Raw genomic sequence first — 26,703 nt, 5'->3', positions numbered from 1 at the left:
AATACTCTGGTGATACAATGGAGAAAATGAATAAAGAGAGAGACAAGGGGGGAGAAGATAGGGACTACTATTATATTCAATGCACTGTGCAAATTAAGACACTAGTCTTGGAAAGAACCATATGAGTGGAGCTCTGCACCCATGCAAAGCCCACCCACAGTTCTCTTTGGAAGATCAGTACTTTAAAAAAGCTCAGTGGAAGCAAATTATTTGAGGAAATTGCAGCTTTAACTTTAGTTCTTTACAGCACAGCCCTTCTTTTATATTTAAGCATAACCTTTATATGGAGAACAGCAGAGTGCAGTGAAGGAGTTATGCAGGCAACTTATCTAAAGGCAAAACTCAAATTGTTAGTGGAATATGCTCCTTGACATGGAGAACAGACTTGCACTTGCTTGAAAGATGAGCTGTTGTGCCATGCTGCCACTTGAAACAAGAGACTCAGACTTTCAGTGATCCCAATTAGCATAGTGACAGAAACTAGAAGTACTGTTTCATGCCATTCCAAGGGTGATAACATTTACTTCAAACACACATATTTGGGAATACATAATGCATTATAATAAAGGGAAAAAAATAGACTAGGTAACACTATGTTAAGACAAACCAAAAAATGGGAGGGGAAAAAGTAATTTTCACTTTAAACACAACTAAACCAGACAGAGGGAAACATCTCTCCAGCATATCTCCCTGCCAATGTAGGACTTAGCTTCTTCTAGTAATTTGTCTTGTCCAGTTTTAATTGCCTCTAGGGTCCGAATCAAAGCTTACAGAAGTCAAAAGAAAGAGTCCATTGAGGGGTATTTCTACAAATTCTCATTGAGGAATTGTTCTTTAGCATAATATATCTCTGTCAAGAAGTTTTTCCCAATATTCAAGTCATATTTCTTATTTAAATTTCATCTAGTTGTACGTAATTTGCCTTGTACCATTTGTGAGCTTCCAGGTACACAGCAATCTCTATATTGAATCAGACAAACGGCCCACCTGCTCCAGTTCAGTCTCCGACAGCAACCAGCATCAAATTCGTTAGAGCAGGCAATTATGTAATAACTTGCCATAGGGGAATTTTTTTTCCTCACCCCAGTTAGTGGTTTGTTTACACCCTGAATGATGAGGGTTTATATCCCTTATGAAAATAGAACAAAAGAAATCAATTTTTTTGCTCATCACTGCATTGCCTTCAGTTTGTCAATATCTTTCTGTTAATCATGTATCGGGGGGGGGGCAGGGGAAAGTTAAATTCCAGGTTCAGTCACACCAATGTTGTATTGTGTTGCCTCTACATAAGCAGTTCAAAATTGCCTTGTCCTTTTTGTTAAATTTTAGACAACCAACTCTTAGGGCAGGAATGTTTTCTTATGTCTGTACAGCACATTGAGATGCTACTGGAAACAGGATAACTATTATCTTACATCTAACACTGTCCACTTCTCTCAGAGTAACTGCTTTCCTGTTTCTTCCCTCTCATAGATCTGGATTTTAGATTATTTTTCCAGATGGTAGGTTGTATTATTCCATATTCAGTCTCATTTTTATTACTTCCTGACTATGTTTCTAATTTCTTTAGGGCTATTTGTTTCATTTCTCTGTTCTCAAGCATATTTGCAATGCCTCCCACTTTAGTGCCACCTGAAAATGCAATTAATATACATAAATACAGGCACTGCTCAGATTCTCTGCTTTCTTGGACCATCTTATCTAACCACATTCTGGTCAGACTCTGCTTCTGAGGACCCATGGAGGCTCCTCTTCTTGATTTGTAGCCTAATCAGGGTTTTATTGCTGTGCTCCAGTCCTGCTTTGGGCACTATTAAGTAAAGCAGCTGCTCTCTCTCTCTCTCTCTCTCTCTCTCTCTCTCTCTCTCTCTCCCTTCCTCTCTGTAGCTCAGTAAACTTGTCTATAAGCAGGCCCAATACATCATGCAGGAGCACTGAACATGATCAGGTAATATCTGTACAGCAATTTGATAACACAAAGTGCAAATATTACTATTAATGTGAGAAAAAAAATCAAATGTGTTCCAGAACCTCCCTCCCAATTTGTCCTCACTAATAGAGAAATTGCTTTCCTGTGCCTCACAGGAAAGGAGGTGGAAGCGGGGAAGCATTAAGGGTGGATTTTTCTAGAAGTGCTCAACTTTAGCCTGACTCTTCTCCCACTGAAGTCAATGAGAGTTCTTCTTTGACTTCAGTGGAAGCACATATTGAGATGCACATTGAGAGAGGTCTGTCATTACGAACTTAGCTTTCAGCCACTGCTGTGACAGTCAGAGTACATGCTTTCTGCAATAAACATTCTTGTAAAAATATGTAATAGACACATGCAGATGATTATGTGTTAATACAAAGACATGTCAACATTCCCCTTTCATCCCTATAGAGTAAATAACTTACCCAAACTATTTATCTCCAAACATTTTTTTTTTTTTACTGGAGTATCAACAAGCATTACTTTTAACAGTGTAACATAGGAACTGTCCTTTTGCAAATAGCCTTTGTAGTGAAGACAGGTATTTAATGAAGGGGAAAGCAGCTGTTTTATTTTCATCTGCAGAATATACCAGCGACTTATCTAGGAAGCCTATTTTGGCTACATTTTACTGGATACAATTGGGAGATCATCAGTCTTAGCCCATAGAAGGTAGTCCTTTGCTGCAGGGTGGATTGCATTTTTGGCATGAAACGGCATTGTGCATACTTTGAGAAAGGATAAAGATTCTGAGAGATATTTTGATTTTTTCTCTACTGGTAACTCAGATTCTGACTTTAATTCATATCCCAGGTTTTTTGAAGAGATGTGCAGGACATAGCCACCCATCATACGCTAATAAGATTTGTGTGACTAAATCCCAAGCAACTCTAAAATGCAGATAACTGTGTCATATGTTTCAATATCCTCATTAAAATGGATTTCTCATCTCATTAATAAGATTTCTATTTCAGTTTTTACTCTGCTTTTATTTACTTTCTGTAAAAGTGCAAAGCAAAGTCATTAGCTGTAAATCAACAGTTTCATCTTCACAGAAAGTATAATCCTGAACACATTACTTCAAGTGTGAGTAAAGATGGCAATAGATGAAGCCTTATTTGATTTTCATGTGACTAAATCAAGAGATAAGCATGGTTTATGGGAAAATAACTTGGCACTGTCCAATACTTCTAGAACTGTGCATTCCCAGTATTTCAGGAGATACAGATTTTCAGAAAGGGCTTCACCACACTACAGGCAAATACACATATGTAGCTACATGCTAGAAACTTGCTCCACTTCAAGTTAGCTGTGTGTATCCCACTGAACAGTAAGCAAGCATAACAAAAATGATATTTATATTTCCCACTGATATAGTATATTGTGGAAAACACCATTGAATTTTGTTTTATATCTACATATAGCATAAAGATGAGAAAGCAATGGAGAGGTATTTTTTAACTAAGTGCTGGTTACTCTAATAAGTTGTCCTTTACTATAGTCATTCCTGTTTCCAATTTATGTAGCTTTCTTCAAAAACTAAGAGAGGTAAAACAGTGAAGGTAACTTTTATGCCAGTGTTTCATAGTGAGTACAGACTCCCAATACCATATCACATCTCTAAAAGGAACCTGTATCAAATCAAGTGTCAATTTGATAATATCAAATAGTCTGATTTATTTGTTCACTTCCCTCTTTGGACCCTAGGAAAGTCCATGAATTAAGGGTTTTAGTTGTTTGGGTTATCCAGCGAAATACTGTAAACAAAACTAAAAACAAAAATGTTTTGCAAATTTTACAACTTAACCATCCATAACATCCACTTGTACAGTTTGTCTAAGTTCATGTTTTCTTTAGATTTTGCTGATCCCCAAGGAAACAAAGTACGATCTTCTTTAAGGAGGTAGGGAAGTGAATTACCAACAAATCAGGAAAACACTGTTCTGGAGATAAAGAAAATTTATTGTTCCAAAGTATTTTCATCAACACCGCACTTCATTAAAACCCAACTAGTGTGAATGCACAGAACTGGGTAACTCTTCCCTAATTAGTTTCAAAGCTGTAACAACACACCCTTGGAGACACGGCTTAGAAAATTAAAGATGGCCTCTGCATAAAGGACAGGCAGAGAACGGCATCACTGAGGTATGAGTCCATTTCTTTCAGGTAAATTACTGCATAGATATCTAGGCTTAAGATCTGACATTACTCTGAATAGCCTTTATAGTATCTTATAATAACAACGAAAATACATTGTATTTGAAACCAAAAGCAGCATATTACACATGCACTGGTAGAAAACATCGGTGTACAATTGCTGATGTTGAAGATTCAGTACACAACTTGGATGTTCATTAAAAAGCATACTAATCAGAATCAGATCTCTCTTCTGTGAAAAAAAAAGTCTACGTGGGCTTATTAATAAAAATGGAATCCTCAGCATTCAGCTGTTGTTGGTATAACATGAACATACAGAGTCTTCGTATTCAAGGTCTTCATGGAGGTGTCCTTTGTAATCTCTGAACAAAAAGGCAAGAGAAAAGATGGAACAGAATTAGCAATCTCTATACAACAGGACACTGTCAACACTCTTATTTCCATTTTCTGAAATAATAATCCAGCTCTCTTTATCTCAGCCAAAATGATGCTTGGACAGGAAATCCTCAGCTGAAATCAGAGCCTGTCATGATAATGCAATAAAGTAAAAGAAGAGATCACCATAAATTAAGCTTGCCACTCATGAACATTTTCAAGGTACTAGTATGATTTCAACAAAGCTAACATGCAGTTTAAGACTGAAGGACACACACATCCCAAAATATTTTCTGGGACAAAGCCCTCAGCAGTTTCAAGGCTCATAGTGTTATGTGGATGATGATGATGATGATGATGATAGGAAGACAATGTTACATTGCAATAATATGAGATCAGGAGTCCACTATGAAGAAGTTAACAGTACAACATGATGAAATTGTAGGATTCCTTAAATGGTACCAAAGTCCCCATTTTCTATTTCTTCTTAGTCTCTGATCACTTATGTAGTAGAACTGTGTAGCTTAAAAGCTTGTCGCTATCATCAACAGAAGTTGGGCCAGTAAAAGATATTACCTCATCCACCATAACTCTCAGGCTTTGGTACACAAATGCTTTTCTCTTCATCTTATCTTTCTGCAGCATTAACGATTCTGAACTGTGCTGGTTGTGGCATTCAGTGGAAGAACAAGAAATCTTGACTCTCAACTCCATAAATACTAATGTAAACAGAGAATATTAGCATACTGGGCTGCATATGAAGTACAGATTTTTCATTTCGTCATGATAGAAAATCACCTCTCCTGCTAGATGTCTTCCAAATAAAATTATCTGAGCAGCATAAAGTGTTCAAGGATATTTGGGAAGTTTTCAATAGACATAATACTCTGATAATTGTTTACATTCATTCCTCCACATGGTTGCCTGCTCCAAGAAGCTTTAGCTGAGCTCAGTGCTACTAAGAACACAACATTCAGAGAAAGAGAAAAGAGGTGGGAGAAAACTAGGTGAAAAAAAAAATCTGTAGTCAGTGTAAGTGAGTTGTACATGAGCATATTTAGATGTTTATTTTAGTCTTCTTCCATTAAATAATACATGCTACAGAGTTAAAAACAAAGAGTTTAACAAATAATAGAAGAGTCAGTTATAAATACATGTGGTGAAGTATACCTAAATAAGCCATATGCTACTGGTACACTGTCTTCCATTTCCTTTTGTAAAATGAAGTGAAAACAAAAGCAGCACATAAAGTATGAAAAAGTCATTTTATTTAACATTCTGCACTTGAGAAGTGGATTAGTGTGACCAAAACTAAGAGAAAAAACAAAGTCTCATGGAAGTCTGATGGATTAATTTCTTCTATACTACCTTAGTAATAAAGGACTTTTGGCTCTGACTTCCCTACTCTAAGCAATTTGTCCTGAATTGATACTCTCAGTAGTGTCCCATCAGAGCCCGCTTCATTACAGCAGGACCATTGTTTCTCTGTGGAGTTCTACAAAGCTCAGTGGGACTCTGCACAGGCAGAGGGCCTCTCTTGCAGGAGCATATAGGGAATGTATTGCAGCAGTGAAGTGAGGCCACATCTAGAGTCAAACGTACCACAACAATTCTCCTCAGCACAGGAGACAGCTGAGCTAAACAGCTTTCAATTCTGGAACATTAGAAGGAATGCCCACACTAAAATCTGCAGCAATTTAATATTCTGAATGATTAAGAATATATAAGTTACATGCAACAACTGGGCAAAACTACAGTGATGAAATCAGCTTGATTCATATTCTGTATTTTATACATGTTCAGTGTTCACTGTCCTGTTACCTGGATGAACATCAGTTTCTCTCAGTATCACAGGTACAACTCACCTGACTATTCAGTGGCTATTTTTACCTGTTTGAAAAAGAATCTAAGACCATTTTGATGTGAAAAAATAACATTGAGCCACCTGATTCAGATTACTGTGACATCACACCCCATATGTATCTTCTGCAGCAGTACTTTTTTTACACCATTTTTCATGAAGCATGGCATTACATGATGGCATGCCTAGAGAGTTAACATTTGGAAGTGTTTTAGGACCAGTTAAAAATAGTGTAAAAAATATTAGTGCAGGGATGGTCCCCATTACCAAAGCTGACTGAAAACCACCAAACTTTTGCACTAGGTTGGTGGTTTCCATGAAAAACCAAGTGCACCAAATGAAATTAAGTCTTATTATGCACTCCCGGACCATGACTCCACAGCTAAATCAGAGCTGAGTTTTACACTTAGGGTATGTCTATACTATCCGCCGGATCAGAAGGTAGTAATCGATCTATCGAGGATTGATTTATTGCGTCTTGTCTAGATGTGATAAATCGATCTGCAAATCAACACCCATACTCCACCTCGGCAGGAGGATTAAGCAGCATCCATGGGGGAGCTGCGGCACTCGACTTGCCGCTGTGAGGATGGCCAGGTACGTCGAACTAAGATACTTCGACTTCAGCTACGCGAATAGCGTAGCTGAAGTTGTGTATCTTAGACCGATCACCCTTCAGTGTAGACCAGCCCTAAAGGCAGGAATTATGGTAACAATTGCCAAAATAGATTAGTGTAGCTGTCTTGTTAAATATAATAATGTATTCCACGCTGTGCCAGACTGGTAATTTAAATCTTCTTTCCAAAACAATGTACATGGAGTTCTAAGGATTATTTGGTGACGACTGTTCCACAGATAGGAGGACATGTTTCAAAATTCCATGGTAAGAAGTGCTTGTTATCAGAGAACAATAGGAGGCTATATGTCATCAACAGAAGTAATGCACTTGTGGAGAATAACTGCCTGGAAAAGAACGGAAATTAGTCTTAAAAATCAGTTCAGAGCTGCTCTTCCATTGTGGTGGCTTGCTATGGCCCAAGTGTAGGGGAGAGCTGGCGATAGCAGGCACATTACCTGACCTAAGGATAGCTCTTTCAGATAGCAGAATGGTAGAAGATCTTGCCAGATGTTTCACAAACATTGCCAAGCCTGTATTAGAGATATTTGACATCTATGAAGCAGGATTGCTTTATGTTCCTGTAAATACTAACTATAGTCTCCGAATTGATTTTAAGACTAATTTCCATCCTTTTCCAGGCAGTTATTCTCCACAGGTACCTCAATTCTGTTGGTGACTGTGGGGTTTTCAGTTTGTCCCTCTCACTTGGTCTACATCAAATGCACTTCTTTTACAACTAAAATTTACTTTTTTCTTAGATAACTGCCCGGGGAGCTGAAAGTCAAACTGGACTCTTTCCTTCTCACGCATCACCTTCAGTAATACAGGTGTCACAGGTCAAATTAGATATGCACCTGGGTAACTATTAGCCTTCAAGGGGGGAGCGTTTCTCAACACAATTAGCCTTCAAATTGGGTTGCACCAGAGCAGCTAATATACCGATTCTATTTTACCAGTGGTGACACACAGGAAGAAAAAGAACTAAGCTCAAGACTCAGAGCCCAGGATGACTCTGCATGGCTGTCATTTAAAAATGTTTTATTTGTAAACTGAGCCAGTTTTGTATGGAATTAATAAGACAAATCATGGACCTTCATGACTACATTTTTACAGTCTCTTTTCAGAGCAGACTTCCATTTTAAGTATTTTAAACCCAAATTACGAAAGGTCAGGGCACTAATTCATTTCAGTAATTAACACTTCTTCCCCTCAACAGCTCCCTTACACCGCTCCCCCCCAAAAGATTCTCTCATTAATAAAATAATTTAAAATAAATTATTCTGAAGCAGAGTAAAGCCAAATTCACTGCTGAGTCACTCAAATTGTGAACTTGGTCCCAAAGTTTTTTTAAAATTATTTTTAAACACAATTGATTATATAATACCTGCTTGAGATGGGTTTATCACCACCATCACATGGTTAAAGGTACACTGTAACCTTACTCAATGCATAACCTCATTAAGAAATAGTCAAATATCTTCCCCTTTATTATTGTAAGATAGTTTTAATTTGGAATATGAAATAAAACACTAGATAGGGCTTGTGTTCTAAACCAAATATATTTCAATTAGGTTTTACTGTAACTGTTAATGGTAATCTTTTCCTAGCTCTGTTGAAATTCTGAGGTCTCAGATACTTTGCCCAGCAGTGTAACCTGACAGCCTTATTTAGGCAAAATTTACCATTCTAATATTTATTTCAGAGAGATATTTCCAGGAGTTTCATAACAAAAAAATTATAGAAGTGAGGACATACAGTTTCTTTCTTTGACACAAAAACATTTTAAAAAAGCCTTTCAAAACACAGTTCAGTCTGTGAGAAACATTCCAACACCTGGCACCAGCAGTTTTACAATTCCAGCTGATATTTTATCAAGTTCTTTAACTATTTACCAATGAGTAAATTATTATTTTGTATTAGAAGTAGCCCTAAAGAGTTAATAAAAAAAAATTAGACTCTCCAAGACTATGAAATACCAGAGCTGCTGTTTGCCATTTCAAAGTTTTAAACATTTTCTGGAGTTGTGGCTATAATGATAGATGGATAAAAAGATTGTTAAAAAATAAGTAAAACAGCAGAAATATGCAGTCCTATTAATTGTATTAAAAAATTTTACAGAAGCCCCAAAATATAATTTACTCCAAAATAATTATTTTCTCTAAAAACACTGGCTAGATATTGATCTTGGCTCATTGTGGCAGATAATTTAATGTAATGATGTCATAAAAAAGAATTAGAGTAATATAACTCAATCTGTGTATTTATACTATAAAAAGTGTTGCCAAATCACTTCCTATATTACATCATATTAATAGGGAAAAGGAAAGTGGGAATTTAAATTGAGACAATAGAATTGTAACCATTACACACACAGTGTGTTAGGAATGTTCCACTTAGGGCTTTTAGCCTTTAAAGAAGAGTATTTACAGAAACTGCAGCACATTTTAAATTTACATGTTATGTAAAAATTATGGTTTACCCATGGATGGATGGTATGACTTTCCTTAACTCAATTTATACTTTATTTAACCTTAAGAGTAAATATATCCATTTTCATTTGTGTAGGAATTATACTATAAAAATGTACTAGCTACTGTACTGGTATATTTTGCTGCAGAGAAAAAAAGTCTAAAGACATTCCTCATTTTTTTCCCTCCAATACTGGATAACTGTACATTACATAGTAAAATAAATGAGAAAAACAATTTCAAGCCAGTATTTTCTCTGTGATAATTATCTGAGCAGCTAAACTGATTATTCGTTGCACTGAGATCTTTCTGCCCTGCAATAACATTGAAAGAAACTAACGACTGATGAAGTTTTAACAACGAAGTGTAACATCAACTGCTGCCAAATGACACTGTTCTCTCTAGTCAGCAAGATTTCGCATACAGCTACATTTACACAAATTAAAACTGTTCAGGGTATATTCTGTTTCTATGTCTTCCGCAGTGCTTTAATGGTGGTCATTTTCATTCCTCTATATTTATTAACATCAATCTGCAAATTATCATTAGCATGAGTTCAAACTAGCATTGGACAGTCACAACATTTCACAACCATCTCACTTAAGAAAAGATCTTTTGGATAACCAGTATTTGTGGTTCACATGAAACAAGACCTAGTATGACCTAGTACTAAAGCCCATCATGTTCCTGATCCTGAGTCTTGGCTCAGATGATAATTTTGGAGTGACTAGAACCCATCAAGTAGACAATTCTGGGGTTATGGTCTCCCCCAGAACAGATTCTGAAGTGCACAAAATACAACCAAACACTTACCTCAATACAATGAAAGCATTCATAATATTTGAAGACTAGCACATATTAACACTGAACACAGACTCAAACGGACTACTTTGAACATTAGTGTGAGCAATTCATAGATGAACTCAGTAGAAGTGCTTCATGATTGTGAAAGCATAGGCTGGTGGAATTAAACTGGGTAATGCTGAATCAATTGTTCAAAATGAAAACCAACAGGTAAAAAAGTATCACTTGCTCAGATTCCAATCTATGCAACAATTCTGAAATGCCTGCTCTGATCCATACTAATATACTCCTTTCCTCCATTCCTTTTCGCCAAAAGAAAAAAAAAAATATCGAGCCAGTCCTACAACAATGTGCAGTTTACTGCAGAACAGATTCTCAAATTCTGATCTGCTACTATTTAAATTATTTTTTCCCTTCTAAGCAGAGACTTCTTTTTAAATATACTCATCACATCAGTACATACATAACATTTTCATTACTGACTGACCTTTCAATTTCAACTGAAGAGGCTCCTAGAGAACTGTTCTTAGCCATTTCAGTGAATGCATGCAATTGCACTACTCATGCAGAATTTTACTACATGAAAAGTACTCTGTTGGTATGTATATGATGTACTTTGGATAAAATAAATTTAATATGATTAAATATAGGTTTGAGACCTGAGATCAGATGCACTCAAGTCTGATTAACACAAGATAATTAGAAAGAAATGTAGACTGTAGGCAACTAAGTTAATCCACTGGAATCCAATTAAAAGGATATGTCACTGTTGTTGAAGAGAAAAAACAAAGTACACAAGGAAAAAAATCCACAGTATACTCAGGCATTAAGTAACTTACCCTGTGTTTGTGCTTCATCTAGGAACAATTTTAGCCTCCTGCTCCTGAGTCCAAACACTTTTGCTGTTTCATAGAGAAGACCTTGATATGTTAGTCCATTCTGACCAACTGGGTTTTCCATTAGAAGAGTTCCCACCACTCCTTTCAGACACTCTAAGGAAACAAATTGTGTATTATTGCAATCTGAGTGGGGAAAATTGCCTCATACTATACAGTTGCATTTGTCTTGACCCATAAGCTTAGGACTTGTTCCTTCAACTCACCTGTTTCCTCAACAGCATTCCTTAATAGCATTCACTTACCCATGTCTAAGCTAAAATACAACAAATATCTATCACAGAGTCATCGCTGGAAAGTTGTCTTTTTGAGCGATAAATCCATAAGCACTGAACTCTGAGCACATCAAAAAATGAAAGGAAATTACTAGCTCCCCTACAATGTGCAGGCCACAGTAGCTGAAGAGGGGTTATGGAAAACAAATATTTCAATATGACACAGGTGATCTACTCTTTAACAGAAGTACAGATCATAAATGTTCAAGGAAAAACACCAAATATATTGCTGATCATGGTCCTATTTTCTGCCCAGGGTCAGCCCACGCCGATTTCCAGTGACTTCAAACGGAGTCCATGCAGGGTAGTTCTTTGCACAGAATCCAGGCCTAAAACAAAGCCTTCACTGGAAAGGCAAGTCCTTTGGAGGCAAAGTAATGAGGGAGGGGAGGCAAAGTAATGAGCATACAATGGTTTAATGAAAAAGAAACCAAAATTATACACATATCTTGATCTCTAGATTGATAATGAAATAATTCCCCTAGTTCTTAAATCTGCATATAAGCAATGGTTTTGATTCCTGCATCATGCATTCAGTGACAATCCCATTACAAGAGAAGCTGGCCTTTTCAAGTCAATTTTAGGCTTTTAGCCTTTTAAAACAAGTTTTGCATATGCAAACCAATAGTTAGAAACAGGAGAACAATTCTGAAACTAATATTTAAATGCTAATAAGACCATCATCCCCCCTCTCAACTTATCTTTTTCCCTTTTTCAAAAGTGAGGAAAAACTAAAACTCAACGTCCACTTTGTACATTAGAAAGTTTCTATTATATGGGATACAATAAGTGGAACACACCAACTACCAACCCAAAGATATGTATAGATCTCATATGAATAGTGTTGTCCAAAACTTAAATTACGGCAGATAAAACCAGTAACTGAAATGAGAAATATCCTACATACAGTACCTTGTGGTTTTGTATTCACTAGCTGTAAGTTGATATACTGGCAGAGGAGGTTATCATGGGCATTGATCAAAGCAGGGGCTGATCCTGATGTCACATGAAGAGTCTTTCCACTGAGACTCAGTAAGTCAGTGTTGCTCAACAGTTCTGAAATGAAAAATGAGACCTGTCAGGCCATTAAAGGCCAACTAACATCTAGCTCTCATCTGATTAACTGACAGAGTATTTCTAGCTACTGTTTCCATTACAGAAATGATTTCCTTTCTCAAGAGAGATATATTTCTTCATTCTGAAAAGCGTAAGTGAACTTGTGCAGTGAGTTAAGAGATACTTTGTATCATAAAACAAAGTATCTCATCTGCTATGGAAATTAGCATGTCAAGCATAATGGGCTCAGAATGTACAACAGCACTATAGTGCAAAAAACTTCAAAGATTGTGTAAGAGGCTGGGAAGTTAAGATGATATCACTTAGAAGTGCAGCCCTAGTATAGGAAAGCCAGGAAACTCACCCACTCGGCAGGTCAATTTCTAGAATCATAACGATATATACACATAATAAATAAAAATTTTGCTTGATAGTTTATAATAAGCCAGCAATGATTCCTTTGCACCAGCGATTTCCAAATTAAAACTTAAGTCTTTGCTTCTATCTCAATTTTGTTAGCTGAAGCATCATAGAACACGTTTTATACAATGGTTTATTCAATATATTTTTCTGATGCTCCAGGTGCCAATTAATGCAAAGGCAGTGGCTAATAAAATGATTTGATCATGTATGAAACCCCTGGCATTTGCATGTAATACCCAAAACAGAGTAAAAAAGCAACAACTAAAATGCTTACTTTCTCCTGCCCCCTTTTTGATAAGCACATGGCCTGGAGAGATGGAGCTGGCATCTCTCGGAGAGAGGTGACTCACAACAAGCAGAGCTTGACTACATGGAGACTCAGTGTGTAGCAAAGTCAGGTTGTAAATCAGCAGTATACTAGCATGCCGTGCATTGTTTCCATGTAGACAAGCCCACATACATATCTATATAATAAGATTCCAGTCATGTCACTCTGAAGCCTAAAATGTCTGTTGTGTCAGTGTGAAATGATGGAAGCAGCTACAAGCATGGCTGAGAACTCTCTTTGTGCAGAGTATCACCAGGCTGAATTATCTCTGTATTTTCTTTTCTGCTACTCTCCAATTCTTAGTTCTCAGCCATTTTGATTTAATGAATTACACTCATGCAGTGTACAGATACTGTAAGACAAGAATCTATGACATGCCAAGAATCCTAAACTATTATGATATCAGAGATAACTGTAGAGTGAAGGTGATGATTGGTTGAGTTAAGTTGCATGTAAAAGTTTCATGAGTTGTATGAGGAAGTATTGCACAAACAGTGGATTACTTGGCCCAACTTTAGGCACCCACATAAATCAACACAAACCTCTGAGACATAAATCAAACACAGTCACCCACACATGAACACAACCAGCAAAACAATGACCCTAAACATCACTCTGAAGCCCAGAATGTCTGCTGAATTGGTGCGAAGTGATGGAAACAGCCACAACAGCAGTTCTCGACAAGGGGTCTGAGGTCACCTGGGAGGCGGCAAGCAGGTTTCAGGGGGTCCACAAAAATAAGCCAGACAGCAGGGCCAGCGTTAGACTCATAAGGGCCCAAGGAAGAAAGCTGAATCCCAAGCCCTGCTCCTCAGAGCTGAAGCAAAAGCCCGAGCAACCTAACTTCATGGGGCCACCTGTGGCATGGGGCCCCGGGCAGTTGCTCTGCTTGCTACCCCCTAATGCCAGTCCTGGCTTTTAATCCAGTGAAATACAGCTGTTGTGGCACAGGTGGGCCATGGAATTTTTATTGCATGTTGAGGGGAGGGGGAGATTGAGGGGAGGAGCTCAAAAAAAAAAAAAAGGAGAACCCTTGAGCTATAAGCGTGGTTGTGAGCTCTTTTTGCTTAGAACATCACCAGGTTCAATCATCACTGGGATTCATGGTCTGTTACTATCCAATTATTTAAAGTTCTCAGCCATTTTTGGCTTTAAAAATATCACATACAACTTTACAAATTACACCTGTGAGACAGCATGGGCTTTCAGCTGCTCACAGTGAATATCTAAGCTTGTGGGTATAACACTTGGAATAAAAAAGTATTTTCCAACTAAGCCATTAACCAAAAAACCAAAGATTTTTAGATACTAAAACATCCTGACACTGGTAAAATGAGACCACAGAAGGGATAAATAATTTAGAACACTATGTCAATGGACTTCACTAAAGCTGATATGGCTAAGTTTTCCCTTCATAATGCTAAATCAGATAATGACAAACCTAACCAATGACCCTCATCACTTGGTGATGACATAGCACCTTCAGCTGTATTCCTCTTGGTTAATATGTTCTGACAAGTGTATTGCTTCTGTCGGTTCATTTCATTTCATTTTAATGTGGAACTAATGGTATGGTACATCTTACTTCAAAGATCGGGGGAATATTTGATGCAACAGCGAGTATATAAGGAAACAAAATATTCCACAAGATCATTAGGCAATAAAGAAATGGTTTCTCATGAAACTGGCAGATTTCAGGAATAAAGGGCCAGATTAAAGCTAAACTTAAATTTTATGGTAGCATATTCCAGCAAACTGAATGCTGAAGAGGATGTGTTTACATGTGTATGTGTCTGCTGTCTCTAGAGGGTTAACTGTTATTTTTCAAACAAAGCAGAAAAAAAAAAGTAACTAATGCACAATACTCAAATTCTGCTGCTTAGAATTTATAATGCAGAGAGACCTAGTAGCAGTTATTTTTAAGCTGCATGAAACTAGAGCAGCTATGCCTAGCACTGTCATGCACTAAACCCATGATTACTATGTATTAATTATATAGCACCTTAAATGTGCAAGGCGTTTCACAGAACAAGAGACATGGCCCAAGGAGCTCACAGTAATACTGGATAGCTGGAATAATCCAGGTAGGAGGTGGACAAGCATGAGTGGCAGAAATTGTGATTTATCTTTCAAGTAACTCTAGTATTTTGCATCACAGGGCCATTGCCATGTCAACACAGAGACAACTTTCCATCTGCAATATTGTCACTATTTACTTTTTTTTTTAAAAGTCTTTCAGAGTAGATGAAATCCAATATTTTCACATACTTGTGAAAAAGTGTGAAAAATCACAAACCATCAATGTACATCAATATTAAAGCTTTCAAATAACCTTCAGTTTAGCCTGGGAGCGGAGATTTGTAGTAGGAAAGTACAGCCATTCAACTGGGACTGCCAGTAAGATGGACTTCCCAAAACCACAGTTCTTTTCACTGTAGGCCTAACCACGCCCCAAGGGGCAAAAATTTAGCCTATCCACAACTGCACAATATGTACATTTTATCTTAACTTTTTAAAAAAAAATACTTTTTATTTTAAATGGCTGTCAGCTTGATTTATTTTCTGCTGAGACCCTTTGTCCTGGACACCACAGGAAGAAAGACTAGACATCAGGAATGTGATTTAACTAGGCCACAGCTTCATTAAGAAACACATTTGAGAATTATCCAGCAATAACTTGTCCAGTTCAGGTTAACCTTTCTTTGTAACCTATTCCATCTGGTTGAAGGCTGCTGTTAGAGCCTCACCCTACTTGATCCCAGCATTGTCCTGGGGCCCACCCTCCCCTCATACAAGGGTTAAGTGTCTGGGGAAGAGAGGGCTGTGTCCTCACTGTACAAGACATAAGGTGCCCCAACCCCATTCCCCACCTTCTTTAGGAGATACCAGACCCGTCACTGAACAATCACCTTAACTGGACTCCTGTAAAGTAGCAACAAAATGAATTTTACAGTCTAACCTACCACCAAGTCCCTGACGGGAAGGCAAGAAAACCTACCCTATCCAGACCAATCTGGCAGTGAGGGAAAAATTCCTTCCGAGCGCCAAAAAGGCAGTTAGCATGATGCTCAGAGCAATGCCACAAAACCCAGCCCTACTTTAATATCATGGAGAGATGGGGAGAGGGTATCTTCCCTGAGCAGAATGGTACCGTTGGACAAGGGGAAGGGCTTATAAATCCTCTCCCTGGGAGCAAATAGGATGCTGCATCCTTCTGTCCAACCAATCAGCCACAGAGCCCCCCCCTCCTCAAGCCCAGAGAGAGGCACAATCCTTGAAGGAGCCAACGGTTTTCCTTCTTCTGCCTACCCAGACAAAGCCCACACAACCACCTCAGACTATAGGATGTGAAGCAGGGGGGAGTGCATTCTGGTAAACTATGGTTCTACTGACTACTTATCTCTATAACTTCACACCAGACTACTTTGATTTAATTCTCCTCGTTCCAAATACGACACATTGCTGCTATTTGGAAAATTATTTTAAGGAAAGGTTTTCTTCCACAGCCAACTTTATTTTAGATGGTCTTGTTAAGCAATCCTAAACAGCAGAGTACTCTTTTCATATGGTAGAAATATTCCACTTGGTTCTGTGCAATCAACCACTTAAAGCATCCTGGCTATTATCAAGCTGAATAAGGCAAAAGGAGTGTGTCAGATAGAGAGGCTCAGTGAGGGTACCCCAAAGACATTCTACTAAAGACATGAAGATAAAAATATTTTTTCAGGAAATGAGAAACAGCAAAGGCAAAAATATAAGAAAAAATGGTGAGGATACAGGTCTAAGGCAAAGTTACTGGTCCAGTGATGTAATGTATGGGTACAAACTTCTGCTCCTAATAACCCTGTAGGAATTTAAGGGCAATTGTTAACACTTTCCATTCACAATGATCAAATTATTACCTCCATCCCCCTTACCCTTAATTTTAGCTATTTTTCAAGATTAAGTAATTTTAAAGGATACAAAATAAAGTTTCCATAACCATTGACCTCTGTCAATTTTGCAAACACTGTCTTCAAGTTTCCTTTATAACCACACCTGTTGAACCTTGAATTGTCTAATCTGCAGAATCCATATTAACTTTAAATGCTTCACTTTTTAAAACTCTCTAGAGCAATACTACTCAAGGTGACATGTCTATAAAGAACTCACTACTACACTATAAAAATAAATTTCCAATTCTTGCGAATCAAAGTTTTTACTTTGCTGCAGCCAATTTTTTTCCCTTTTTTGACTTATTCATGGAGTGGTTTGGTTACTTAGGGTTTTTACACTACCAGCCAATCAATTGTCCCTTAATTCTAATACAACAGAATACAAAATGTAATCTTATCATAAAACAGAATCTTGATCTCAAAGAGAAGAAAATAAAGCCAGTTGTTTGATAAGGTCTCAAGGTCACGAACTGCAACATTTTTCAGTGTTTAGTTTCTGTTGCATCAGCCACTTTATCTCTGTTATGCTTGCTAAATTATGTGTGCTCCAAACATAACCCATAAAGTGCACTTTACATTTTCATTTGTTTACAAAGTCGGAGCACAAATTCAATCCTACAAAAATATTTTCAAAATAAACTGTTCTCTAACAGAAGAAGTCTGGAGATCTTCAAACTGCTCTGCTGTAAAATACAGAAATATGGCAACAGCAAAGAATTTGACTAAAAAGGAAAATCAGTTTGTACTCAATTTAAGTTCTAACTCCATCTATTAGTGTATTTGCAAAATCATGCAACTATATTTCATGGCAGCTTGCCAACTCATGGTACGGTACTAAACTGATGAAAATGATTTCTGGAATGGATGAAATTTTATCCTAATGAGAACTGAAAAAGAAATACAAATTGGAAATGGACAGCATAACAAAAGTGATGAACACCACTTAACAGGAACTTTTAAAACCCATTTAGATTGTTTACAGTTATAAACAATTTATAAACACATTCTCATATACTTAGTAAAAATCAGCCCTAGAATACTGGGCATACTTCCCAGGAGCTCTTTTTTAGAAACTTCATACACACAATGTGAGAAAATGATACAATAAGTGATACAAACTGCCAATGACATTCTTTGAAAAATCGACTGAATTGCTACTGTATGCACTTTCTCAGCTTTCATCCTCTAACACCATGTACCTGATTTTCCATTGAAAACTGACAGCTTTGAATTTTTAAGGCCAAAAATGCAGGACACAGCATCTACAAGTTTAGTATAGTTTAATTTATCATCTCCTTTTGGATTTTCCAACAGCAACACACCATCTAAAAATAAAAACAAAAATCAAGAATTAAAATGTAATTTAATAAATGAGTTTGTATGTTGTAATGATGAACTACTTAGAATTGGTTTGCTATATTATGTAAAACAAATACAGATTATAGTGAATGAAAAAAAATGTCTCTCACATTTCTTTATCCCAGGAATATGAACTATGGGTCTCCTCTTTTCTTAAATTAAGCCCATTATAAGAGGGGAAAAACCCTGTTTCTGGATAGGTTTAGTTAAAAGAAATCTAATCTCCATTGAAGAATTTGTGTGTGTATCTTTCAGTAGCTTTAATCAGCTGCAATAATTCTCTACATTTTGACAGAAATTTAAATCTTAAGGGAAGCAAATATTTATGCATGATGCCATCTTAGTAACAAAACAGCACAGACATACTTATTGTATGCGATGTAGACAATTTGGGTATTTCTTGAAAAATGTAAATACAAATGTGCTCCTTCGCTACATCAAAATCCTGTGTGCAAATGTTTTATATTGTATTGGATAAATCAATATCCAATTCAAAAATATACATTGAATGTACACTTCTATCTTGATATAGCGCTGTCCTTGGGAGCTAAAAAATCTTACCGTGTTATACGTGAAACCGCGCTATACCAAACTTGCTTTGATCCAGAGTGAGCAGCCCCGCCCCCTCCGGAGCACGGCTTTATCACGTTATATCCGAATTCGTGTTATATTGGGTAGTGTTACATTGAGGTAGAGGTGTATATTAAATGCAATATGCACTCATTAAAATCTAGCACATGCAGGCGATTGGTTTGCATATTAATCTATCAGGGGGATGTATATGCATGCAAATTAAATAAAGAGACTATAATCAAATCAATTATTTATGTATCTATTCAATGATGGCATGGTGCAGTATATTTGAAATTAAGTGAAAGTAACTGATGTGCCAATGCAGGAGTGGTTTACAATTAACTGGCAGCTTGATCACTCTAAGCACATACAGGGTAAAGTCCGAAATAGTGATGATCTATAGACATACAGTATTTTGCCCTGTAGACAGACACTGTTTTATGCTACAGATTTCTATCAAGAAAGTGTCAACATGAATATAGTAAAAGTTAAATCGGTGTTCCATCACAAATTGAGCATTCAAGTTCAATTAAAACACAAAAGACCCTCTCAGAGGCCTTTAAAAAGAGATTTAAGCTATCATTTTGATATTCATAATAAACATATCACCTCAAAATACTGCCATCATTTCAAAAACAAAAACAAAATAGTGCAATACCCAAAATCCAATTATTTTATGGGAGCTGCAATATCCCAGCTGGCATTTGGGGTTTGCTCCTCTCAGGGTGAATCTCTGCGTCCCTTTGAGACTGACATCATATTTGAACACAGAAAATCTTATACACTTTAAAGAACGGAAGTCTTCAAAAAACAATGTTTAATTGTTTAATCTTGTATTGGATTTATTAGTGTACTTCTCCATCAGGCATCAGTCAAGTGAGTACCACCGCTTAGGTTTTGGTAGCCTGAAGGAACATATATTTCACTGCTATGGGTGATATCACTGAATAAAACCATATCTGAGCACTAGACCACCACCAGATAGTTGTGAAATCATTATTTCCAGGGCTGTCAATTAATCACAGTTAACTTATACAATTAACTCAAAACAAAATTAACTTACACCCCATATTCTTCATAGAAATATTGTTATGATATGAATATAGCATAACAAAGATACGTTTTATGCAAGATGGGTCAAGTGAAGTATCATTAGAAAGGTTACGATTTACTGAATGTGATTAACCAATTTGTATGCATGTATCACTTCTGTATCTGGAGTTAGAAATATTGACTATGTAACAATTACAACTGTGTGTGTACTTGGGGAACGCCCACGAGACAATATGCAATCAGCCTGGATGGGCCATTAGGAAGGACAAAGCACTTTGAAGATACTAATCTCCCTCTCTCCTGAGAAGTTTCTCGGGATGCTGCTTTGATACTGCAGGGTCATGTGATCATGTCACCTGGTACTGGATACTATCTTAAAATGCTGGTATTTTTCCACAAGGTGAGAAACAAAGAATTCCTGACATATGCAAATCCTATTTAACGCTGGAGAGTGAGTTAATCTTGGCTCTTCTCTATTGCCTCCCTGCTCAAGAAGAAAGGCTGCTGAAAATACCTGAAGAAACAAAGGAACTCAGGGCTTGTCTACATCACAAAGTTGCAGCGCTGGTGAGGGGGTTACAGCGCTGCAACTTAGGAGGTGTACATATCTGCAGGGCATCACCAGCGCTGCAACTCCCCTGTTTGCAGTGCTGGCCGTACTCCTGTTTTGTCTCGGGTGTAGAGGATCCAGCGCTGGTGATCCAGCGCTGGTAATCAAGTGTAGACACTTACCAGCGCTTTTCTTGACCTCCGTGGAATAAGCAGGTATCCCAGCATACCTGAGGAAGCCTCTCTGGTAATCAAGCAGGTCTCCTTCCCCGGTTTGCTCTCGCGTTCCCCGAACCCCCGAGCAAGCAAGTCTCCTTCCCTGCGGTTTGCTCTCGCGTTCCCCGAACCCCCGTGCAAGCAGGTCTCCTTCCCTGCGGTTTGCAGGGGGGTTCAGGGAACGCGAGAGCAAACCGCGGGGAAGCTGGTCTCCTTCCCCGGTTTGCTCTCGCGTTCCCCGAACCCCCGTGCAAGCAGGTCTCCTTCCCTGCGGTTTGCAGGGGGGTTCGGGGAACGCGAGAGCAAACCGCAGGGAAGCTGGTCTCCTTCCCCGGTTTGCTCTTGCGTTCCCCGAACCCCCGTGTAAGCAGGTCTCCTTCCCTGCGGTTTGCTCTCACGTTCCCCGAACCCCCGTGCAAGCAGGTCTCCTTCCCTGCGGTTTGCAGGGGGGTTCGGGGAACGCGAGAGCAAACCGCAGGGAAGCAGGTCTCCTTCCCTGCGGTTTGCAGGGGGGTTCGGGGAACGCGAGAGCAAACCGCGGGGAAGCTGGTCTCCTTCCCCAGTTTGCTCTCGCGTTCCCCAAACCCCCCTTGAAGCCGCCCAACAGCGCTGCAGTGTGGCCACATCTAACACCACTTGCAGCGCTGGTTGCTGTAAGTGTGGCCACTCTGCAGCGCTGGCCCTATACAGCTGTACTAATACAGCTGTAACAACCAGCGCTGCAAAATTGTAGATGTAGACATACCCTAAGATGAAGGGGGCCAGGGGCTGAGCCTGTAAAAGGAATCCCTGGAGATCTAAACTGTAAGCAGTGCAGTTTACCTTCAAGAAACTCTGCAATCTGCATGAAACAACATTTAGGGTGAGACCTTACTATTTGTAGCCAAATTTCTTTAAGGTATTAAGCATAGTTTGCATGTCTTGTTTTATTTGCTCAGTAATCTCTCTCCTGTTTGCTATCCCTTATAATCACTTAAAATTTACCTTTTGTAGTTAATAAACTTGTTGTTTTTGTTTTTTTTTAACTCTAAACCCAGTTTGTGCAATTCATAACTGGGGCGGGGGGGAACACTCTTCGTTGTTTGCGCATGCAGTGTTATATACATAAATTAAAAAGCACTATACACACTATTTTATTTCATCTCTCATTTAAAGACTTCGTTATAACAGTAAAAAAGTTAGACTTCCTCAATAATCCTTTATCAAATACTATTTGCAACCACTACGTAAAGGAAGTCAGCATCACCTCAAGCACATAACCTCTTTGTTCTGTTATCTATCATATTATTCCTCAATTCATCTTATGTGGTGATGGTTCTGAAACATTAAACAAAAATCTCCTACCTTGCTCTGTACCATTAAAACAAGTGTTGAGATTGACATAAGCACAGGCTGGCTCAACACGATGATGTAAGCCTCCTCTGACAAGTGTGATTTCTAGTTCTGACCCCTTCAGCTAAAAAAAACAAAACAAAACAAGAGTATTATTTTTACTTCAATAGTACTCTATTAAGATAGAAAACAAAAACAAAACATATGCCTCAAAATAAGCAAATGAGGACATTTCTATGGATCATTATATTAAAAAATAATTACATGAGAACATAATACAATGGTAAATTCCATAGTGTTCTCTCTCTGAGGAGCTCACAAAGAGTTGTGAATATGTATAAATTCACCCTTACTATGCCTATGAGATAAGGGGTGGGGCGGGAAGAACTGGAGAAGACAGAGCTTGAATGCCCTAATTTTCTGAAATGCAGTGGGCCACAAATCCCACTGAAGTCAATGGGGACCGCAAGTGCACAAACACCTTTGAAAATGAAATCACAAATGATTTGCCCAAGGTCAAACAACAAGACAGAGGCAGAGCTGAGAAAAACTTCCATCTCCTGAATTTCAGTCCCATGTCCAAACCACAAGCCTACTCCTAACCCCACTTTCCACCATGTTGTGAAGTTCTATGCAAAAACTTCCTAAACCCCTGGAATATGGAGACACACACATGAACTGTAGGCTGGTTTTGTTCTCCTGCTTCTTCCCCCAACAATCTAAAATCAGAAACACCCTGCAATTAGTCAGAAAGTAAGTTCTAAGCAAGCAAAAACACCTTAATCATGGACTATGCTATTTAAGTAATGCCTAGCAATGAAGCAGAGCATTCTCTTCTTGACAGCAGAAAAGTCAGCATTTCCTGGTAATGGATTCTTCACATGCTTAAAACTTTGTTTTTACTTTATTCCTATTCAGTTCAGGATTCTTCCACATTAACACATGCAGAAGTGGACAGGATAAAAAAGAAGGCAGGTGTGTGTTCTTTGGGGTATACAGAACCTTATGATTATTGGAAGCACCTTATTTTAACAATTCCCAGACCTACTCCCCCCCGTCTGAAATTTATTCAGACACATGTCTGACAATAACTGAGAAAACATAACTGATATCCTATAGCAGGTATAAAATAACCATGCAATAATATACATTATATTATTTGAGAACTAGTATGGGATCATGTAAATCAACAATATTTTAATGCATACATTCGAAAAGAGCTAAGGTTTTCATTACAAGCCAACTTTTTTCTATGGCACTCACAGTAGTATCTGACTACCCCAGAAACATTAATTCGCTCTTGCACCACCTCTGTGAGAAATGGAAATAATTTTATTTTCATTTTGCAAATGGGGAACTGAGGGATAGAGAAATTAGGTGACTTGCCCATCATCATACAGGAAGTCTGTGACAGAGCTGGAAAAACAAAATGTAGTTTGTAGTCTCAGTCAAACATTAACTTTCATGGAAGTTATAATTGTAGCCCATAGGATTATTCTGCTAGCTATTAGATCCTACTAATCCAGCCAGCAGTATCAATTAATATGTTTTTTTTTCTGAAATTAATCCATTTTATTCTTATATATTATCAGTATTAATTCCTTGGATTTTAGGATGTGTTGAGGCTTGTGTTTCCTAATAATAAGTTTTGCTGAAATGCAAGAAGCCTCCCGGCCTGTAAGATCCGGTAAAAACTGCTATATAGCAAAAAGTATAATCAGTTATGACTATGTCAGCACAAAAGCTGGCAACCTTTGGCATGGATAAGAATGGTCCCTGAACTTTGGGGAACCAAAGAGAGGAACTATCCATCTCACATCACAGGTTTATCTACCTGGAATCTACCTCCAGATGGTAACCACACGGTACACCACAACTCGAAGGTCATCAAGAGAGCCTAGGTTGGCAGTTTTGGACTGAGATAATCCTTCTTAATATTTAGAAAGTGTCATAATCCACTAACCTATAGGAGAAGGGTACCCACAAATTTCTTAAGAAATTCTTAGGATACGGAAATAAAATTTGGGTATAGTAGGTTGGGCCTGAATTACATAGGTCAGAATCCTATAAAATAACTTGTAAGAGAGCTTTTCTAAGTTCTAGTTCTAGACTCTTCCAACTCCTGAAGCTTTGGTTTCTTGGAGTGCTTTTTCCAGTTCTCCTATACTCTAGAGACTATTTTTCCATCTATCTTTCTATTCTATGTTCTATCACGCTACCAGCTCAGTTTGTGCAGTATAGTACAACTACTCAACATTCCTAACCATTGGGAAAGCCAGCCCCATCGCGTAATCGGGCATGCCAGGAGTGAGGCTGGTCCTCCACCTCCTATTACCGGGTACTCAAGAAAGGGTGTGAGTATGTTAGGTTAAGGTATTTATAATAGAAATGTTACCACCGGGAGTTTTGGAATTCCTTTAATGTTTTGCAATTATATGTTTCATTGAATTCCTTATTTTTATGTTAATCTCAATAAAGGTTTTATCAATTTGGTATTGTCCTCAGTGTACATGTTCTTGCCAAGCACCCTGAGAGTCCTCTCTCGATATAGAACTCTCTGAGTTCTTGAACTCTGTAGTCTGAATTGGACAAGAACCTATAAGTCTTCTGGTCAGATGCGATCAGTGGCAAGCCATAACAACTAACCCATCAAATTCAGGTCAACAGATTGGTGAGCCAGCCAGGAGTCTCAAGGTATGTGTGGCAAACACTTAAGAGGTTAAAAAGCAAATCTCTGTGTGAACTAATCACTGGGCATAGTCTGGTAACAGTTTCCTTTGTAATAGACAAATTCTGGGCATCGATCCCACAGAACTTATACTACTTCCTCTTTTTTTTCCTCCTTGCAGCTTGTGGGTTAAATGGTTTAACTGTTTTATGTCTGTTTGTTTTATGTGGCCAAATATTAGGAGTAATGGCAGTGTACATGTGATAAAGGAGGTTTGTTTTTTGAGTACTGATTAGGCAATTCCACTGGGCCCAATGACCCACACTTGTGGTGGTGGCAGAGTTGATTAACGTGGTTAGCTTAGAACTTATATGGTTCCAGTTACCCCCTTGGTAGTCCCCTCAATTCCTCTGGACTGTCCCCCTTGAGCTGTGTCTGAGCAGTATTTGCCCCTCTGTTCAGTAGGTACCACCACGGGTTTTACCTCTTGATCTGCTAATACACACTGGCCATCGAGGGAAGAGAAGGATCCTACCTCCACCCTTTCTTTTGGGACTTGTTTAAAGTATTGTTGGACAAGTCTGGCGTATATTTCTTATTACTATTATTGGTCTTGTAAGGCGCCTTTAGATTTCTTATTTTAGATTTAAGATTTAGAGTTAAGTCATAGTGTTAAGTTTCCCTCCATGTTATTTTAAAGTTAAGTATATTCACTGTAAAAGCAAAAATAAGCGAGAGAAAGATGGCAGAGCCTGAAGAGGCTGCCTGTGATATAGCCTTAGAAATTTTTGTCAGAAGACACATAAGGGAAATTGGAGGAGGACTGGAGCAATGAAAAGATAGAGAGGTTCTCTCCGCATAGTAACCCGTGGGGTCTTGTGAGTTGGGTATTTGAAATTGAAACTGAAAGAAAGAAAAGAAAAGACAGTGAAGTGAAAGGGATTGCAATGGAGTGTTTGTGACAGCGTGTGGACAGAAGATAAATGCAAAAATGGAGCTGCTCAATAAGGCACAGAAAGTTGTAGAGAAGGAGGATAGGGAAATTCAGGGGTTAAACGAGCAGTTATACATTGCCTCTGAAGAGCGGTTTTCTCTTTTCTGTAAAGGAAAAGAGTTGGAAAGAAAGTTAGAACAGCATCATGACCATGAGTTGTGTGAGGAAGTGTACGGATGGCAGAAATGAGCAGCTGCCAGTTTAAAGTCACTGGGATGTTATAAACTAGAGCATGGTCAGTTATTGGATCTGATCAGAAAGTCAGAAGGCAGCTGTGATTCACTCAGGAGGGCCTGTAACCGTAAGCACGTGGGTTCAGACAGGAGAGTGAGAGAACTAGCTAGTGCAAAGATGGCTTCTGAAGCCGCTAACACGGAGGAACAACCTGTGAGGTAGAAGAGGAAGTTGACAGTGAAGTGATGGGAGCCAGTGTGCCAGCAGAAAAGGGAAGTCCTTCAGTCACAGTGCCCGAGGAGGAGTTAAGTGAACCAGAAAGTATCATCTTAGAAAAGCAAGTAGATGTTGCAGAGGGAGAGAGAGAAGGCGATTCTGAGGAAAAGACTGTCTCAGCTCTTAGCAGAGCAGGAGAAGCACCTTTGGAGGTTCAAATTGCTCAGGAAATGGAGCGTGCTGTATCAGTAGTAGTTCAGGTATCTAATGTGTGTGATACAGTCACCATCAGGATTCAGGAGAGAGAGAGAGAGAGAGAGAGAGCGAGCGAGCGAGCGAGCAAGCATGAGCAGCATAGGGACGTCATTCCCCCCCAATGTGGTGCCACCATCCAGTATAG

The 26,703-nt window shown here is 38.4% G+C and overlaps 1 protein-coding gene across 7 annotated transcripts in view; it reads right to left on the bottom strand.

The window, feature by feature from the left end:
* Positions 1-3,913: 3,913 nt before the first annotated feature.
* IARS1 (isoleucyl-tRNA synthetase 1) overlaps positions 3,914-26,703 on the bottom strand; it is a 221,617-nt gene continuing 198,827 nt past the window's right edge. For all 7 annotated transcript variants that reach the window (XM_030569119.1, XM_030569123.1, XM_030569118.1 and 4 more), the window contains 5 exons: positions 22,264-22,375; positions 18,369-18,494; positions 12,340-12,483; positions 11,096-11,248; positions 3,914-4,491 (listed from right to left, as the gene is read on the bottom strand). In XM_030569119.1, coding sequence (XP_030424979.1) covers positions 4,409-4,491; positions 11,096-11,248; positions 12,340-12,483; positions 18,369-18,494; positions 22,264-22,375 — 618 coding nt within the window. In that variant the 3' untranslated portion in view covers positions 3,914-4,408. The remainder of the gene's footprint in view (positions 4,492-11,095; positions 11,249-12,339; positions 12,484-18,368; positions 18,495-22,263; positions 22,376-26,703) is intronic.

This window comes from Gopherus evgoodei, chromosome 7 (assembly GCF_007399415.2).
Source record: "Gopherus evgoodei ecotype Sinaloan lineage chromosome 7, rGopEvg1_v1.p, whole genome shotgun sequence".
In the NCBI taxonomy this organism is placed as follows: Eukaryota; Metazoa; Chordata; order Testudines; family Testudinidae; genus Gopherus; species Gopherus evgoodei.
This window is presented reverse-complemented; position numbering and strand designations above follow the sequence as displayed.